Source organism: Salvia hispanica, chromosome 1, assembly GCF_029641045.1.
Source record: "Salvia hispanica isolate PSC_SH4W2 chromosome 1, Shi_PSC_v1, whole genome shotgun sequence".
In the NCBI taxonomy this organism is placed as follows: Eukaryota; Viridiplantae; Streptophyta; class Magnoliopsida; order Lamiales; family Lamiaceae; genus Salvia; species Salvia hispanica.
In genome coordinates this window covers 3,037,019-3,057,486 of record NC_142692.1, presented here as the reverse complement: position 1 = coordinate 3,057,486, position 20,468 = coordinate 3,037,019, and the positions used below count along the sequence as shown (strand labels likewise).

The following is a 20,468-nucleotide window of genomic DNA, read 5'->3' as shown; positions in this document are numbered from 1 at the left end:
TAAAAAGGTCAAATTAATTAATTGTTTTTTCCTCTCAGACCAAAGATATCAATGTATATATAATATGTATATAGTACTCCATTCGCTTCATGAATAAATTTCTTATAGTAGTATAATTTTTCAGATGATCTTAACATAGAAGAAGAAATGAACAAAATTGATAATATTTTCTATAGTGTAATACATTAGATTTTGCATATATAAGACTGCAATTTAAGGAATATTTTATAAAGTTGGAAGTTGAGTGAAAGCTAAAATAGTGAATTATGTGAAAAAAAAAAATCATAATTCAAGTGAGAAAGTTTTCGAATTAATATTCTCACTAATGGCATACATTAGAATTAACCTCAATACATTTTTTCTCTTTAAAGATAATACGTACATAATATACGTATACAGTATATATACAAAAATTCTACAATAATTCTTATTCTGTAAATTAATTTATGTGGACAAGCCCAAGCCCACTTGGAACCCAAACCCTAGGTCTTGTCTCGATTGTATCCGCCTCACCCCCTTTGTTAGGGATTTGTTAAAGACAAAGCCTATCTTGTTTCCGCCGCCTCACCGACATGAAAGGGCCACGTCTTACAGATTTTGGCGGGATTAGTGAAGAGATCGAGGAATTAAAGTTCAAGTGCTTGCTACCTATTTTGAATCCCAAGCTAAAAGACCACCTCGGGCAGAAGAACTGGACGGTGAACCGTGTTTTATTACACGGGCCGTCGGGATGCGGGAAAACGAGCTTGGCCGAGGCCGTTATCAATGAGGCGAGAGTGCCGTCACACACAATCAGCGTCCGCGAATTGATGTCTGAAGATTATCGAGTTTATGGTTTGAAATTTTTTTTTGTTATTTACTTTTTTTTTTGTCATTTACTTTTGTAGTCTAGAATCTAGTTTTCTGCTCCAGGATTGATTTGCTAAGTCGAAATTTATTGCTCACTCGATATAACTGAATCTTTCTAGGTGAATCGGAAAGGAGAATTAGGGAGGTGTTCCAACTAGCATACAGTAACGCGCCATCTATAGTCTTCATTGATGAAATTGAGGCAATTGCGTATAACAACTCAAAAGATGATATGAAGAAACGCATTGTTTCCCAGTTGGTCTATAGCATGAAAGAGTCATTCGATCCTGTACCAGGCTATGTTCTTGTGATTGGAGCAACAAATTGTCCAGACTCCATGGACCCTGAATTGAGAGGAAGGTTTCCGGTAGATGATCGTATTGCATTAGGTTTTCCTAATGAAGCTGCCCGGATTGAAATACTCTCCAAGCTAGCAAGGACACTTACAGTTGAAGAAGGTACTATAGATCTTAAGACAATAGCTAGATTGACTCCAGGTTATGTTGGAGGAGATTTGACAGCAGTAGTTCTCAAGACTGGTCTCCTTGCAAAGAGGAGAATTGCAATTGCAAGGAAGAAAAGGATGTCCAAAGATCATAGCGAAGATGAGCTGTCCGAAGATCATAGCAAAGATTGGTTGAAGTTGCCGTTGTCAGATAAAGAACTGGAGAATCTCTATATAACCATGGCTGATTTTGAGGTAGCTTGTTCTCATCTTTGTATAATCATTTTCAATGTGTAAATCCAAAATTTATTCTCCTCTCTCCTTGTCATAATTTATACTAATATTATGATGCACTTATCATTTCTTCTAAGTTCTATCTAATTGATGGCAGGAAGCTGCTAAAATGGTCAAACCTTCTTTGAGATTTTCTGACATACCGAATGTGAAGTGGGATGATGTTGGCGGCCTGCATTCGCTCAAAGAGGCATTTAACCATCATATACTTACACGTATAAACTTTCCTGAAGCTTTTGAGGTAAATTTGTTTTATTTTATAGTCCTACTTTATTAAATTGAGTTATGCAAGTGAACTTTGACCAGTTTGGTGGTTACGTATTTGTCTTTTATTTTAGTAAATCATACTAGTTTGCAATTTTGTAAAACTTTTCCTACTTGCTGCAGACATTTGGGTTGGACTTAGCAACTGGGTTTTTGCTTTACGGCCCTCCTGGCTGCGGAAAGACCTTGATCGCCAAGGCTGTGGCTAATGAAGCGGGAGCCAATTTTATACACATTAAGGTTCTTTTAAGTTAGTATGTACATAAATATAATTGGGAGAAAAATACTGATTTACTAAAATTTTGTTTTTATCAAGTGTCTTGATCTTGAACTCAACGCCGAGTGGGAAGTCCGCACAATATTCGGTCGAGCAAAGGCAGGATCTCCATGCATAATTTTGTTCGAGCAGGTACTCCCGTTCTCTTTATTTTAGTTTTTACTATCAGATGTATTATTAGTCTTTTTTCATTGTTTCCTTCCTTTGCTAGAGAGATTAACATTTTTTAAATATATGTAAACTACACTTTATCTTACCTTTCTGCTTATTGGCTTTGTCTCAGTATGATTTGGTAATTTCTCATCTCTGAATCTCTACATACTTTTTTCCATCAGGTGGATGCACCGACAACAAAGCGTGGTCGGGAAGGGGGATGGGTCGTTAAGCCATCCCTGACCCAGGTTAGCAAATAGTAGTGCTTAGTTCAAATTTGTTCATTCCAAATATTCATCTAAATCAGATAATGTCTTCCGTTGCAGCTGGTGAAGGAACTGGATGACACAAAACATAGAAATATTCATGTAATTTGTACTACAAATAGGTACTATATGGATTATCAAATTTCTTTCCTTCTACAGAATTGACCCCTTCTGCCCTTATTGCAAAATTCTAATATTGCTGAGTTATTGGCAGGCCCGAAGTGATGGATGCTGCTATGTTCCGAAGAGGAGGGTTATGGAAGCCTGTGTATGTTCCCCTCCCTAGTCCAGATGAACGGGGAATGATCTTAAAAGCCCTTGCTCGGAAAAAACCAATTGATGCCAATGTGGACCTCATGGCTCTGGGCAAGCACAGTGGATGTGACAAATTTAGTGGCGCTGATCTCTCCGCTCTGGTTAGCCCCTTTTTCCTTTTCTTCTACTTATTCTGTCCTACAGAGTCTAAACAGAAGGAGTGTAATAGTTTGATGAGAGATAATTTTGACTGTGTTTTTTGCTTTAACCCAACATTAGATGGATGAAGCTGCTATGATTGCGATAGAAGGTCAACTATCATCAATGGATACAAGTAGTAGCATACAAGGGACGATCAAAGAGATACATTTCATGAGTGCGTTGGAGAAAATCTCGCCGTCTGTGTCGGACGAGGTGCTTCTTCTCATTAACTAGTACTGCATTTCTCCCAAATTCTCACTTGTGATGTTTATCTTGCCTCATGGTCGCATATTTGTTTTTGGGTGCCGAAAATACAAGAATACAATGGTTTTTTGCGCTCCTACTAGTTTTGCTATCGCGTTATTGAAGTGTTTTGATTTTGTGTGCAGGATGTGAAGAGGTGTGAGCGTTATTCTAAGCAGTGATGGAATGGTTTCAAATCAAGGCAGCCTATATGTTTTGAGTTTTTATTGCAGATTTTGGCACATTGAAGACAAATATCAGTTCATTGTGAGATCAATTAGAAACAAAATGAGACAAATGCATTCTACATGACTGTCTTGATGGATTTGATGAATTAGATAGAATTCAGTTGGATGGATTAAACCGATAGAGTACTTAATTTCAGGCTAATGACATGAAGGATCAATCTTGGTTGATACTATTAGCTTTTGACTCTCTGTCACCAAATTAATTTTGGGCCTCCATCACACAACCAAATTATTGTTGGCATCTTGTTCATTGACTATATTATATACTCATTGATACTATATACTCATTGTTCATTAAACAAACTGAAAATAACTTAATCTTACACAACCAAATTAATACTTCAAAATTAATTTGCCCTTTGTTCATTGACTATAATACTCATTAATACTATAACAATTCAAATGGTACCTAATTGATACTCGACTCATCCTACAAAAAAAAGGACATTTTACTTTTACATCCATCCAACAAAATTAACTCATTTTCAATTAAGGAAAGTTCCTCTACACATATCTCCCATATACATTTTACTTTACTCTCTCCTCTAAAAAGTATAAATATTTGGTTTGGCATGAATTTAAATATATACTCCATTGATAAAGTAAAAAAAGAAAGATGAAGAGAAAAGATAGTATAAATAGTTAAAGGAAAGCAAACTTCACATCATTAGCAGCGCAGCGTAATGGTGGTAAGTAAATAAAACAACATACATGCTTAATGTGTTATTCCATATTTAAAAAATTAGCAAGTCTATACTTTCAGAAACAGACTAATAAAGAAATAGTAGTTCATATTTTCAGAGACGGAGAGGGAGTAAAAGATAATCAAATGCATATGCTACAGAGATGCTTACATTCTACAACAAAATAATTCAAATCTAATGGTTATAGATAGACAAATTGCAACTCATAAGAAATTAACAATAAGCCCAAAACAAACAATATGTATGTCATGTTGTCTCAAGGTCAAAACTGCAATATCTTACCAATGTTTTTAAGTTGAAAATCACACGAATTCAGATGTCTCAACAAATAATAATGGACAACAACATATAAATATGTGGTAATAAGAAACACTCAACACTTGATTTCCTTCAAGCCATGGGCGAAGTACAAAAATGTTGGATCGGTAGCACCTTCCTTGTAGTATGCAAACACCAAAGAGCTATCGTCGTGCATGCTCTCTCCGAAAAAGCTAACACCACAGAAAAATACTACATTCATCATTCTATAAAAACTATGCAAAAACATTGTAACCTTAATCATAAATGTAGACATATGATGAGTGTGTGTGTGTATAGTAGGTATGTATACAGGCATAAAAATGTATTATAATCCAACAATTGCAATTATTTAAGGAAATGAGAGAGAATTCATACAATTGAAGGTCTTTGAGTTTAGAGACCAGATAGTTTGTCACGACCGCACTTTGCTAAGGATAGCAAAGCCGGGAAACCGTGACTAGGGGTGGGAAATAAGAAGAGGGGAATAGAAAGGGGATAAACAATGACCGAATATTCACCTAGAAATAAAAGGGAAACAACTTCAAATTAACTTTTAATCATAAGAACTCGAATGGAGATCTTACTCTTCAATAAATATTTATCAGAGTATAGAAGAACAATACGCAACGGAATGAACACGGTCACATGTATGGAGACATGCACCGCCGAGAGCCTCTACTTAAAATAAAAGCTAAATCATAACTCTACTCAGCATTCTCCACCGTCACTGCTCAACCTGCACATTTAGAAATATATGCAGGGCTGAGTATAAAAATACTCAGTGAACACATTGCCGAAAAATACATATATAAAATGAAAATATTGTCATGCCATCACAGTAACACTCGAGGGTTTTCTCTTAAAAGGCCCGAGCTTACTAAATTCTTTGTGAGCTAAAGTTCGACTGATCAGTCTAAGTTCTTTCATACTTTTGCCATATCTGAACACCAAGTGCTGTGGAGATGGTGCTCTCCCACGGTCACCTACATCTTTCTCCAGCCGGGGAGGTGGCCACCTCCCAACGGCCTCCACTATCTCATCTTTGTGCCGTGGAAGGTGGCCACCTTCCAACGGTCACCTGTGTACACTAGTCCGAGTAGGGACACCACCCTCACTCAAACCCGAATTCGATTCTTACGTTCCAACCAAACAGATAGGCATAAAACAAATCATTTATGGCAAGACAACATCATTTTCACAAATAACAAAACATAAGTTTATATTTTCATCCACATTAGTATGTAGGATAGAAAAGTTCACCTCTTTTGATCTCTAAGAATTTTTTTGAAATTTAATCGTCACTTCAACGTTACTTCCCTTCGTAATTCTCTCCTTTTCAAAACAAAATAATATTCTAAAGTTAACATTGAGAAAACCACTAATTGGTGATATGCATTCTATTTTATGCTTTATCTTCTTTTAATTAGAAGTTCATTAAAATAGTTTAACTATTCATATAATGGGAATTACTTTATTCTTATTTGAGTTCTCCCTCAATTAACTTTTAATAGAGAGATTATTCCTCAATTTACCAAAAGATTTAACTTCCGAGACTTTTTCTCCAAGTGATTAGTTTATCTACACTCAACACTAAATTAAATCAACAAATTACTTTAGGCCACTAGCAAATTAAATTCCAGCCTAATGAAAGGAATTAATTTAAACTTACTAGGTCTATAAGAGAACTCAAAACTTAATTGATTAATTTGAACATTTACAATTTTCTTTAGTCCAAAAGTATAATTTATTAGAGTCTAACATGTAGACCCAAATGAGAGTTGAAATTAGCCCATTCCTAAATTAAATGAGTCCTCTTAACCCTGGCCTCATATCTTCTTCTATCACTCTCTTCCTCCATGAAATCCGGCGGCCATCTCCTACTTGCTATGCCGCTGCTTCCTTGCTGCCGGAGCGCCATGGCAGGAGTACAGTGGTGGAGTCCGCACAACAACTTCCCTTACCCGATAAGCCTTCTAATTGTTCAGTCTTTACTGTCATAGGTTTTGTTTCGGATATGATATTTGGATACTTGCATAATTAGGGATTATTCGAATTTTGATGTTTGATTCTATCTAAAATAATGAAATTACCATACTCCTGAGTAATACAGATTCTATTCTTCTTAATTTTTGTTTGCTATGCTTGAGTGTTAATACTAATACATGTGAAGTTTCCTTACCTACTGGAAAAGGAATAAGAGCGATGGATTGAAAACTAAATTTCCACGTATTAGCAGTCCATCTTCCTCCTTTCTCTCTTGCAAATGATGGTGAATGGTAACTATGTGTAGAGACTGCCGAAATTAGGATAGACGTTTTTATACCCTTAAGATAAATTTAACACCTGTCCCCATTTTTGACAAGTGGCCTTGATGACAAGTTAGGGTAATATAGGTTCATTGTCTCACTCAAATCTCTTTTTATGCAAGTAGGAATTTAAAGGATATTGTATTGTAACTTGAAGACACGTTGGGGGAGGGCTTCATCAGATTTTGCTTTCAATTAATTTTGTAAAAAGTATTCTATCGGACTTTCATCCATATATACTTTGGAACATTATAATATTTATTTATTTATTTTGAGATTGTATATTTATCATTTATTATTTCGCTTAGATCAAAGTTCGTTACAAAAAGCTTCTAATCCTAAAGGCTCACACTAAAGGATTCTAAGAAAAACTTTTTCTTTACAAACTGCATTTTTTTCTAATAACTATTATACAAAATTTATTTATGTCGCTTTTTCAAGAATTAAAGAATAATAATAATAAATCGAAATCTAAGATTCATAGCTTTTGGAATCATACGAAAATTTGGGTTGTTACATCCACCTCGTGCGTTTAAATTCTGTTACTTGAGGTTCTTTACTCCTACCATCACTTGCTCGTCGAGATAGCCTTTTAAAAATAAAAACATATACTTAATCATACTCAAGAAAAACATCTACTTAGAATGCATGCATCCTAGTTAATCTCTTTTTATTCTTCGTTCTTTCATAGGAAATTTATGAAACTTTCATATTAATTAAGTCAGGAAATTTGATTAAAAGCAGTCCTTTGTTAGACTTAATTAATTATGTGACTTGAGAGCGTCGTCTCTCTCTCTTTCTTTCCTTCTATTTCCTTAGCGGCCGCCCAAGGCGTCGCGGGGTGACGCTGGTCGGCCCTGCGCACCTTTGATTTCAACATCTTCCATCTTCGGGAACTAAGTAAATTATCCAGAGAATTTTAATTTACCACTTAATCGAGCTCCAACTCATCTCCACGATTAACTCTTCGCTCTATGTAATTTAATCGGCCCAAACACTAATTTAATTATGTAGTCCACTTTAATTCTTGAAAATCCTTTGGCCCAAACAAAAACAACTAAAGTGGCCCAACCAAAGTGTTTCACCAAAACAATTTCTCCACCTATACTCCCTTCTCGGTCAACTTCTCTCTCTCTCTATCCCCTTCATTCCATTTTCCCCAAATTCATCAAATTCCTTCCTACATCAGAGGCGGCGCCTCCACTCCTTTCCTTTCTCCGGCGAGTTCGTCGCCAATCGCCCATCCCTCCACCGTCATCTCCTCCGGCCATCGTCGCTGTTCTTGCTGCTCGCCGACGCGGGGCCTCTTCGGGCGCTCGTGGGGCAGCAGCAGCGCCGTCGGCCACTTCTCCTGCTGTCCGCTGTGTCACTCTCGTTGGCGCTTGAGACGGCCGAAGCCGCCACCGCTGCTGTGTCTCCGTCGTTGTTCGACCGTGGACAGGACAGAGGTTCTCCGGCGCGTGGTGAGCTGTTGTGCAGTTGGTCCGTCGCCGGGCAGCCACAACCCCATATCTAAAAGCTAAGTTCTTCCTTTATATTTTAGTGAACTTCTATCTTGATTTTGATTAACAAAGAGGAGTTGAAAGCTTTAAATTCATGGCTGAAGTTGCTCTTGTGGTTTATGAAACTTATGTGATTGTTGGTTCTGAAAATTAAAATTTGTCTATTAGATGATGATGCTTGAAAATAAAAGAGTGGGATTGGTGATTACCTTAGGTTGGAAAATTATCCTTGAAAAGGAAAGAAAAGAACTCTTTGCTCATTCTTTTCTCTAGCTCTAGTTGCAATTGATCAACTGTGATGGAATTGTAGTATCACAATAATATATTGGAGAATTGTTTCCAGGCGGTTGGGGGAATCTGGCTGCTTTTGCAAAAGACACGTGGAGTTGGGAGCAGGGATATATATTGGGCTGCAATATGGAATAAAGAAAAGATGAGTTGGGTTTCTTCATGGACTCCAAAATTTTTGAAGTGGGTTGAGATTTAATTTTTAGGCCCACACATGTACACCATTTTATTTCTTGTATTCCATTTTATAGTTTTTAGAGATGTATAACGGTAGTTAGACTCGTAAAATCAAAAAGTTTGGTTCCACTAGTGTGACCATATTTCTCACTTGTGTATAACATTCATTATTTGCTAGAATTATAATAACTTATATTTTTCTTTAGTTCTTTTGAAATTTTCGGCTAAACATTCGACGTCATTTCGAGAATAATAAAGAAAATCGGGATATTACATAGTTGGTTGCACCCTCGATCGACTTTTTGAACTACTCTTGCTTCTCTGCATCGAGCTTAGGGGTCAATATTTTGATGTACTTCTTGATATACCCAATAAACTGCTTCTTGTCAAATGGCGGTTGCTCCTGTAGAAAAAATAGGGTCAGACCACGAAATCCGACAAAACCATAATGAGTACGGAGAACAAAACAAACCTGCAGCCTGAAGGTGTCAACAATGTCAACGACTTTGACAGCTTGGTCATCAACTCCTTCGTCCTCACCGGCACCTTCGGCTGAGGGGTTGACGCCAATGTCGACATCAACAGCTCCAGTAACTACCCACTGTGTATAAGAAAATGCACATCAGAATGAAAATTGAAACATATAGATCAAACAAGAAAAGCAAGAGATCAATCACAGAAAGTTAATGAGTCAAACCTTTCCCTCGACTTCCCACAGACAACCATTCTCAATTTCCTTGTACGTGAACGAGTCAGAGAGGAGTTCGTCACCTACAAATAACATAGCCCAATTAACAACCAAAGACATATGCAAGGCAAATTCATATAACACTCAAACAAGTATAAGCTTAACAATTAGCCTAAGTAAAATACATGGTTAAGTAAAATAAAACTTAAACACAGAATGATAGCAGTAACAATAGCAAACCTCAATCACTGAAACTCTTGAATTGCCTATTCCTAAATCTGAATTGTAGCATTAACCCAAATATTTCATTTACAAAGCACAATCAAGATCACAAGTAATAAATAGGCCAAGATATGGAAGGCAAATTCTTCAAAAGTTAGACTTATGTTAGTAAAATAAATCTTAAAAATCAGTAACAGTAGCAAAAACCAATCTTTAAAACTCTTGATTCATCGAATCCTAAATCTGAATGATAGCATTAGCCCAAATAATTGATTTACAAAGCACAATCAAGCTCAAATCTACCGTAACAGAAAGGTATAATATTTAGTTTAAACCTTAATCCATAACCCAAAAACCAGCGAAAAAGAGGGCATCGAGCGGCAATATTCAGTTAAATTAGAAACACATCTATCGCCCAACAATAAACTGATTATGAAAATCAATAACAGCTGAAAAACAGATCTAGACATGACCACGGAAAACCGTAACACTATTAGCAAATTCAAGTTCAAAATAAAAATAATGCATCTGTATAGATAGAAAACAATATGACAAAATTACCTGTGAGCAAATCTTGATAGACCAACATGATTTCAAGACTTTGAGATCTCAATCAATCAATCCGTAAGCCCACTAATGAGGATAGATTTTTCATCTTGATGATAAAATTTAAAATTATTTTTAGGATATAAGGGAGCCTAAGCTAACTTCATCAAGGGTCATTTTGACATACCTAGTTTATAACAGAAGCATTTTTCAAAATAGTTAATTTAGGAATGATATTCTCACACATAATGTAAAAAGATTCGCTACTTCAATACAAGGGATACCAAGTAAGAGTATTAACTTCCTATCGCTCAGAAGATCATAAAGTTTTCCTCCATATATTTCAAAATAGCTCAGCCACAGCTTGAATCTTTGATTGCGATAAACTGGCTGGTGCAGCAATCTCACAAGGTCTTCTGCAGCTCGAAGAGGTAACGGCTGCATAGTGAATGTCTTGCCACTTCCTGGTAAAATGGGGGACATAATTTTTATCTACCAGCATTTATAAGAGCTCTTACAGAAACAGATACTACAACAAAGCAGACATAAATAGATTCAGAGAGTTCATTTTTTCTAAAATTGGAAAGCAAGCTAAAGTAAAATGGCTTGTAGAAAAAGATGTTCCAAAGTGCTCCTCAGATTAGCTTTGCAATAACAAATACTCCTAGTGTCTCCTTCTATCATGAAATTATTTCATGACTATAGATTTTAAACATGTGCTTGGTTTCAACTTTCGTTTGGTGTGCATGTTCTCAAATCTCTTCTGTCATCTTACTCTACCTTACAAGTTCCAATCATCATAGATATTCAAATATATACAAATGATTGCATACATCAATTATTAGAAGCATAAATAATATAGTTAATATTCCATTCGTTATCTTAATACACACACATAGAAACCTTCACTAAGAATTATCTTAATGTCGTAGAGTGTATAAAATTGCAACAAGAGCTTGTCGCCAAATGGCCGGCTAGAGAATACAAAATCTAAGGATAATATAATAGTCTGGAATTGGTTCGTCCAAGCATAGTTCTTATGATTATACATAACAACATTCTTTCCGGCCCACTAAAAATCCTGACATTTGATCATAAACAGCAAAATTAACAGCTGGGGTTGTTGGACTTTGTACAGTTAATAATGATGAAACAAAGGCAAGACTAGATTACATTTAAGTGAACGTCACATTACATCTGGGAACCTACACATACACCAATTATCAACGGTGTTCAATTTCATACAAAAAACCATTTCCCATGATCAATTATCTTTCAGATGCGTCAATAATGATGCAATATTACGAAAAGCACCTATTACATTATCTCCTAAAGATGATATAGTTTAATATGATTTGATATGGTCTTATATACAGCAGTACAATAATATAGCATGTTTGACATGAAAACATATAACTAAGCTAGACTGCATCGAGATGAATGTCTAAACACTGTGCAAATGGATAAAACAATGGTACTATACTAGTCAATCACACAATAGGTTCAGCAGGTTAAATAGGTGCATTGCTAGGTCAGTGAGAATATTCGCACCTGTTTGACCATATGCAAAACATGTTGCTTTGGTACGTTGAAAAATGATAGGAATTATGGGCTCGACAGTCTTGCGGTATACCTGCTTACACATGTAAAAAGAACCTTAGTGCATGTAAACAATTTTCATCCCAATTTTGACCAAGAGTTTACATCCAAGAACATATTATTACCTCATCATTTGACACTTACTCATCCAGGACAGCATCAAAACAAAACTCGTGCTTCTCTACATATGCAGTCAGGTCAACCTTTATAGTAACTCTCAAAAGTGAGTTCCCAATCTCAGAAAAGAAAAAATAAATAAAAAACAATAAACCCAGGATACTAACTAACCAGCATCAATAATAATAATGTTTTTAGATGCCAAAAACATATCCAAACCTTTAACTGTGGGTTCATGGACTGTTAAATAGGCATCATCATACACAGCCACAACATCATCCTCTTTACGTGCAAGTTCCTTCTTGTTTAATGGCCTCTTACGAACCTAAAATCAAAAGAAAGTAACACATTTACTTTGTACTTGATTATCAGTAAAGTTATTGCACCATATAAGCACAATTGAAGGTAATTTAAATCAACCAGGGAAACTAATCATACCACAACTTTAATCTTAGCCACATTATTTTCTCTTGTGCTCAACTCTTTTTCATTAAAAGACCCGACAGGGGCTTCTGCATCCATCTGTCCCCTTTGCTGCCTGTTGCTTACCCCAACAATATCAGTTTCAAAGGCTTTGGTCACAGCAGGCATGAAAGGAGATGACTCAAATGGATCTGAGATAGCATGCTGAAAATAAACAAATGTAAGTGTTCACTATTAAGTAGATATATTTAGATACAACTGGAAGAATAGAATTTCCAATGTCAATAGTAAGTGTAGCATACATCAGATAAGAGCTCAGTGTCATCCATAGAATGTAAGTCCAAAAGTCCAGCTCCAAAATCCCCCCTGAACTCAGGGGCGTAATAACCCTCTGTTGGAGTAAATGCACCTGAACTCTGGGCAGTTGGGGTCGGGATATGAGGCTCTGACACATTTTCACCATTGAAATTGAGATTCCTCATTAATTTGAAGAGCCTCTGTTTCTCTTCTGCAGATTGCGGTCCATAGCCCTTCATACACCAACAGGCCTCTCAATTAATATAAACACACCCAATACAGACAGAGTGATATATAACACAATCCCAGAGGCATCCTTAACAGGATATGGAGTGGTGGTGGTACCATATGGTTTTAGTCCACACTCAATGGTGTAAGAAAAATGAAATTCATTCAAAATTCTATAAACTAACTTAAGCAAACGGTGCCACTAATCCGAATCCCAACAAAAGCAACGGATGCCGAAGCTCCTCATTTCCACATCCACGCACTTATGCGACAAAAACCATAGCTAAATCATTAATAAGCAAACATTTTCAAAGAACTAATCTTCACCTGCATCAGGAGGTTAGGGAGCAGGCGGTTATCGACTGCATTGGACGACATCGGAGAGGCCAGATGCTGCAATCCAGCAGATTGCAGCCAGTGCGCCATCACAGCATCCCCCGCATCTCCACCGGACACCCCTGGCCCTGCATTGTCATAGAGAGTGGCGCATTGTCATAGAGAGTGGTGGCCGCAGCCGCGCTGCTCTGCTGCATCTGGCCAGCACCGTGGCGCATCGATCTCTTTTGGGGAGCCAATTTCAAGATCTAGTTTTTCACACTTCAAGCAAACAAACACCACAAAATTCCAGAAATCAATAACAATTCGATGCTCCAACCACCAAATCATCATCGAGAAATCGAATTCAACAAAAAAAAAAACAGCTCAAAATTCAGAAACCGTACGAAGAGGGGAGAAATCGGAACAAAAGGCAACGCACTCCGCCACCGAAATCAGCAATCCAATACCAATTCCCTTAATTCACTCACAAATTTCTCGAATTCCTAATGATATCCTACATAGATCATCGCAGAAACAAAAATTAATCGCATTTCAATCAGAATTACATCAAATTCAAGCAATGCTATGGCAAAAAAACAAATCCGTAGCATCCTACCTGAAACAAAATCAATAGAACATGAAATGCAGACAGATGTGAGATTTTTTGTATTGAAAAACAGAAACACGAGCAATTTGGGTCGAAATTTTGTGCAGATTTCAGAGATTGCTTGAGAGAGTGGAAGGGAGGGTCAGATATATGATGATTATATATATGTATAGCTACATTGATATGTATTTGCAATAGCTTTTTTGGCGAATAAATTATTCATCATTGCATTTTATGGATTTTAATATACGCAGATATACGTATATGAGTTTGTATGTATACATTTGTACCTGCAAAAAAGTGTATCTCACAAAAATGTGTGGTGATTTTTTTCGAAATAAAGTAGTAGTACTACTATTATTAATAAACGGCTCATTTTGGAAGTTAATTATCGGACATTTTATGCCCTTGACGTATAGGTATTAGACATGAATTTTAAAAATGTAATATGATGTGTCTTCAATATTTATTGGTTTTATAATACTAATATGTGAGGGAAATGGTTTAGGGACGTGTATGGTTATTTTACGACGTGATAGTGTATATACCTCAAAATGATAATATCAAACATTTAATGACTGTTGGAGAGAGTATATATATAGTACTCTCTTCGTCCCAAAAAAATTGAGTCGTTTTCCTTTTTAGTCTATCTCAACAAAGTTGAGTCATTTCTTTTTTTAAAAAAGACAAAACATTCAATTACTCTTTTTTTCATCATTTACTTTACTCTCTCTTAGAGCATGTCCAACGGCGGACGTCGCGGTAGGACGTCACGGAAGTCCGACCGGACATCCGCCATAGTGAAGAAAAAGGTAGGACACGCCCGTCCCGTGCGCCCGTCGGATGGGCTCGGACGTCCGCCGCTGTGGCGTAGGTCGGACGTCCCGATTTTTATTTTTATTTAAAAAAAAAAACTCTATAAATATGGCTCGTTTAACTTCATTTCATTCACACCACTTGTGTGGACAAGTTTTTCTTTCTAAAATCTACAAATTTCATTTTTTATGGAGTACAATAGGAACTCCCCCAATACGAGCGGAGGAAACACACCCACGTTTCCCGCCGGAACGGAAGGAAACTTTAATGCGGGGATGAATCCCCAAATGGCAGGGATGGCGGGGATCTCCCCAAATGTTCTTAAATATGTACAATTGGATGAGTCAGATAGGTGGGATGATGCCAGGGGCAGCGGGGATGGGGAGTACGCCGCCAAATATGGCGGGGGTGGGTGGGTCGATGCAGCACAGGAGCCCTCAGACACCTAGGGAATCTGTCTATCGCTCATATATAGATTTGTTGGCCGATGATTCCCCTAGTAGTTTCCGAAGACTCAGTACGCTGGCATCGAGACTTTCTCCTTTGAGCAGTTGGGGCAGGAGTTGGGCTATCGCCGATCCGTGAGACTCCCGATGAGGCGGAGCCTGCTTTAAGGGGCAGGGGCAAAAGCAAGGGCAAGGCCAGAGGTGGGGTAAGGGCAAGGGCAACTGGAAAGCCCCGAGCTCTTCCTCGCAAACGGGGGCAGAGGAGGAGGGTGAGAAGAGGTCGATCTGGACCGTGTGGGAAAACGCCGCGCTTGCGAAGGCCTGGATCGGTGTAGTCGAGGATCCCTATATCGGAGCGAACCAGTATATTGACCGATTGTGGAAGCGCATTAGTGAGACCTACCTAACACACAAACCGACTGGAGCGAGGCCTCACACTTCCAAGCAATGCCGGAAACAGTGGGATCGGTTTAGGCCTAAGCTCAGTTGTTTTGCCGCCCTCTACCAAAACAACCTGCGCTTGGCGACCAGCGGCATGTCTGAGGAGGATGTGAAGAACCGGGCCTTGGCCCAGTATCCCGACAAAGAACTGAAGTTCAAAGAGTTTGACCAATGGGAGGCCTTTCTCGTGGTCAGTGATTCGCAAAAGTTTGGTACGGGTGTCGACTCGGGTTGGATGCGGACGAAGATCAACTCTTCCGGTGAGTACAACAGCAGTGTTGGTTCGCACGAGCTCCCCGAAACCGAGGAAGTGGTCCCACTACCACGATCAGACTCCCGCCGTCGCCGTCGCCCGATGGGGCAAAAGGCTGCTCAACAGACTTTATTGTTTTAGTTGTGAAGTATATAATATGAACTTTATTCTTTTTGTGTATAATTTATATTTTGCTATTCTTAGTATAGAAATATCAAATATTTTTTAATGGTTTATTTATTAGTTAAGTTGTCATTGATCTTACTTGTTGCCACTGCATCAGTAGAAAGAACATTTTCAGCATTGAAGATCATAAAGACTTCTCTACGTAATAGCATGAGAGACCAACTATTGAATGATTGCTTAGTTCCTTACATAGAAAAAGATGTGTTTGATAAAGTTAATTACTAATAAAACTATTATGCACCGATTCCAGAAGATGAAAAATAGAAGACAAATGTTACAACGTGATTACATTTAACTTTTACATTTTGAACCTTATAATTTAATTTATTATTTTTTTTAAAGTTTAATTTTGAACCCCCATGATAAAATTTCTGGCTCCGCCATTACATGCATATCTATACTTTTCATTCTTTCGTTTTTTTTTAATATTCCAATGCATTTAGAAACCTACACAATTCACATATGTATTTATATTTTCTATTTTTTCTAATCTTTAAAAGCATATTTTATACCTTCATCTTTTAAACTTTTTAAAAATATTTAATATCATAGAAATCTACACAATTCAGACGTATATTTATTCTTTCTGTTTTTTAAATCTTTAAAAGATACTCCCTCCGTCTCCGATTAGGAGTCACAGTTTGACCGGGCACGGGTTTTAAGAAATGTAAAGAAAAGTTGGTTGAAAAAATTAGTGGAATGTGGGACCCACCTTTTTATATTGGTTTTATAATAAAATGTGTGTGAAGTGAGTTTGTGGAATGTGAGACTTACTTACCATTTATGGTAAAAATGAAGTGTGACTTTTAATTGGGGACGGATCAAAATGGAAAAATGTGACTCTTAATGGGGGACGGAGAGAGTAGTATTTTATATCTTCATTATTTTAGCGTTTTAAAAATATTCTAATGTATTTTAATTCTTTATCGTTTGGTCATATTACATAGTAGTAATAATCTTTTATCTTTCCAATTTTCTTCCGATGCACATATTTATGATGTTTTTAATTAAAAAAATAAAATAATCAATTATGATTGAGAAAACAAATTAAAGAATATAAAAACAACCGATTGGATTTTGAAGCTTCAAAATGCTATAAAAACAAAAAGTCCTGGATTCACCACTGGATGTGGTGGAGAAGCTGCAACTGCTGCTCGAGAAATTCTCAAACTCTCGCTTCATCCTTAGCTCAGCTATATTTATTTCCGGCGGCCGAGAGATTTTTAGTCTTAACGCAGAACAATCGGTGTAAAATTGATGCTAATAATAATAGTATATAATTTCGTAGGGCATATTAGTATTTTTACGTCTTTATCCTAATTTTTGTTATTGTTACCAAACAAATCACGTAACTATTTATCTTTAATTTTATCTTAATTGTTATGTTAAAGCCCGCCTAAATTAATTATCTTATGCTAATTTAATATTCCTACCAAATATGTTTATAAGTGTAAATAAATAATATTATCAGTGGCATGTTTGGTAGGAATGCTAACTCATTTAGGAATGGAATTTTATGAAAAAAATGATCAAGAGTTATCACCCCAACCAAACATGCCACTAATATATATAGAAGAGTGATCAATTGCTAACTATTTAAGTTGATAACTCTGCTAACTCATCAACATGGTGTATTAAAAATGTCAACTAATGACATTAAAATATAATGTGTCATTCAATATCATTTAATTCCGTGATACGCAAGAAAAGTTCATTCTTCAACCTTTTATAATTAAATAATTTGAAAATATTTTTGAGGTATGGATACTCGTAAAATGAATGTCACAGTCAATAGACGATACCTGAATATTGATATATTGATTATTATTTAATTTTTAAATAATATATCAACATTCAAGTATTCTCTATTGATTGTGATATTAGTTTTTACAAGGATTCATATCTTAAAAATATCTTAAATTTTTTAATTATAAAAAATTGAAAAATAAACTTTTTTTTGCATGTCACAAAATTAAGGTTGTGTTCGTGTCATTATTATGGCATTGTTCGTAACTAATTCTTTATGAAAATTTAAAATCATATCTTACATGAATCATTATTAAAATGATAAATATATTAAGATTTTGATGGGTTAGTTCTTAATTTTGTCTTGATTAACTTTGGAGGTGGTAAGACGCTGGTGGCAGATGATGGGACGGTGTAATAATGAGTTGAGATAGAACTTAAAAGCTGATATTGTGGGATCGAGTGAAAAAGTGTAGAATGAAGATTGAATAAGACTAATGACTATGTAGAATGAAGATTGAGGATTCAAAAATATAATAAATCCTTAAAACTTAATATTTTATAATTAAAACTCACAACCCATCGGGCCGGCCCGTTTAACCCGCTAATCCATTAGGGTCAACCCGTTTAGCCCGTTTTGTATTCGGGTAATAAAGTTACAGCCCTAACCCGCTCATATTATCGGGTTGTTCGGGCCGGCCCACGGGTTTCGGATTAAATTGACATCCATAGCTATAAGTAAGATATATATATATATATATATATATATATATAGGGTCTTCATCTACCAAAATCAGCCCTTAAGTATAGAAATACAGACTAAACATGGACCGTAAGATCTGGAGATGTACAGTCACGATTTGGCTTTTTCAACATTTTCTGTGGGCCATAATAAGAGTGATTTATGTCATGTAAGGGTAATTTAGGAATGGAAAATACAACGAACCACCCTTTCTGTTTTTCAAGAGCGGATTAATTGGGATCATTAATCCACACGTTATTAAGTGGATTTTTCGGTTCCCGCGCCTTTCAATTCATCTCTCTCACCGAAATACCACCACAAAATCCGCAAACCCTACAAACTTCACTAAAAATCACCCAAATCTTCTGGGCATCAGATCCGCCGAAACCCTAGGAAGCTCTAACAATTGATTCGCCGAAGAAGGGATCGTCTGGGCATCAAAGTCGTCTTCAAGATCGTCTGGAGTGTATTTTTCAACCATGGTGGACACTAGATCTTTTGAAACCAGAACACATGACGGAAAAGGTTTGTATGATTTGTTTATTTTTCAATTTCACCGAAACCCAACTCAAATCTGACCCAAATTTCAATTCCATTTGTTGGCTGTGACCTAGTGTATCAACGAACTAATGTGAAGAAGGAGGCACCGCCAAAACCTAGAGACCACAAAGGTACGTCGACTACATTGTCTGGGTTATTATTTGAAGTAATGAAGTTTTAATTCTTTTTGGGCACTCTGTTTTTTGTTCGCTTGTTTTTTCTTAATCTGCTTTGTTACAAGTTCGACTGAAACACTTCTCGATTTGGTATCTTGGTTCAACATATACCTATTCTCATTTTGTACCTCTGTTTTCTGGAGAATGAGTTAAGTGAGATGTGATATACTTTTTTAATAGGACAAATATGAGATATAATTGATGGAAAATAGGTCATACTATTATTCTTTGTTTGTGTAAAAGGGGATAAGGGATAGGAAATGCAAAGGATTTAACGAACATATACCTATTATTCTTCATATACAGCACCACAGAAGAATATCTCCGCAGACAGTGAAAAGGGGATAGGAAATGCAAAGGATTTAACGAATTCTGAAAAAGGTCAGTAAACATAAATCATAACCTGATATGCTTGTGATTGTATCTCAACTACACAATTGATGTTTATTGACGAGTACGCCGCAATATTAACATTGTTTTTATGCAGCGAGTTTGGAGGGGAATACGAAAGGGATAGATCCGACAGCAAGCGCAAACAATGCGGAGAAAGTTGTAAATATGAATTTATTAGTTTGACACTTTGGAATATAATTGTTAGTACATAATTAAGTGGGAACATATCATAGTTTGTTGAGCCGGTGGTCATTTTAACAAGGTTAAAGTTATATCTATTTACCTTATGTAACTGTAGCTGATGATCCTTTTTGAGAAACTAAGCTGATGATCTCTCAGATACAGTACTACCTCCAAATATGGTTGCTGAAGAGAAAAAGATAAAGAAACAGGTGAAGATATTTTCATTTCAGGAAAAGGTACTTACTTTTAACACAACTCATAACTTGTTGTGATTGATATGATATCTCTATTACACAATTGTTGTTTTACGACATCACCTATTAATATTAACATTGTTTTATTGTACAGATGCAGTCATTGGAGAAGTAGAAATCTTTGCCATTGGGAAAGAAGGCGCTGGAAACTTAAAACATGCTGCAAAAGGTTAAACATTTACATTGGTTTGTTTGACTCGGTGGAATTTATTCTTATCTAAGTAAATTAGGTGGAACATGTCATAGATTGTCCACTGGGAGTCATGCTAAAGTATGGGTAATCAGGGTCATAATAATTCATTATTTGAGTCATGACATAAACTACTGAGTACAACAATGTCTCATACAACCATTGTTAATGGTACTGATATTGCACCTCATAATAAAGTTGGAACATGTCATCAAATGTCCACTCTTATGTCATTCTTAACCACATTGAACATTATGTTGATATAGTTTGCACATCATACTAAGG

The 20,468-nt window shown here is 36.4% G+C and overlaps 1 protein-coding gene and 2 pseudogenes across 3 annotated transcripts; 1 reads left to right on the top strand and 2 right to left on the bottom strand.

The window, feature by feature from the left end:
• Nucleotides 1–532: 532 nt before the first annotated feature.
• On the top strand, nt 533–3,676 carry LOC148933102 (cell division control protein 48 homolog C-like). 2 transcript variants are annotated; one of them, XM_089058807.1, is made up of 10 exons: nt 533–834; nt 969–1,549; nt 1,686–1,829; nt 1,976–2,092; nt 2,169–2,261; nt 2,465–2,530; nt 2,609–2,670; nt 2,763–2,964; nt 3,083–3,237; nt 3,394–3,676. In XM_089058807.1, coding segments are annotated over exons 1-10 (1,683 nt in total). In that variant the 5' UTR covers nt 533–572; the 3' UTR covers nt 3,395–3,676. The 2 variants fall into 2 exon arrangements, with proteins under 2 accessions (XP_088914933.1, XP_088914930.1); XM_089058804.1 differs by having other exon boundaries at nt 534–834; nt 3,083–3,217.
• A 690-nt stretch (nt 3,677–4,366) lies between these two features.
• Nucleotides 4,367–10,523, bottom strand: LOC148933101 (translationally-controlled tumor protein homolog; annotated as a pseudogene). The gene is made up of 6 exons (XR_016130605.1): nt 10,244–10,523; nt 9,470–9,543; nt 9,245–9,373; nt 9,047–9,175; nt 4,875–4,927; nt 4,367–4,690 (listed from the first exon to the last, which is right to left on the bottom strand). The product of XR_016130605.1 is annotated as a translationally-controlled tumor protein homolog (transcript).
• Nucleotides 10,435–14,015, bottom strand: LOC148933100 (kinesin-like protein KIN-13A; annotated as a pseudogene).
• Between the last annotated feature and the right edge of the window lie 6,453 nt (nt 14,016–20,468).

What these genes read in the sequence shown, in the direction of transcription:
- LOC148933102 (XM_089058804.1), top strand. Translation starts at nt 573, where the DNA reads ATGAAAGGGCCACGTCTTACAGATTTTGGCGGGATTAGTGAAGAGATC. An exon ending in TGAAGATTATCGAGTTTATG is followed by an intron (nt 835 to 968) that starts GTTTGAAATTTT and finishes GAATCTTTCTAG; the next exon opens with GTGAATCGGAAAGGAGAATT. An exon ending in GCATAATTTTGTTCGAGCAG is followed by an intron (nt 2,262 to 2,464) that starts GTACTCCCGTTC and finishes TTTTTCCATCAG; the next exon opens with GTGGATGCACCGACAACAAA.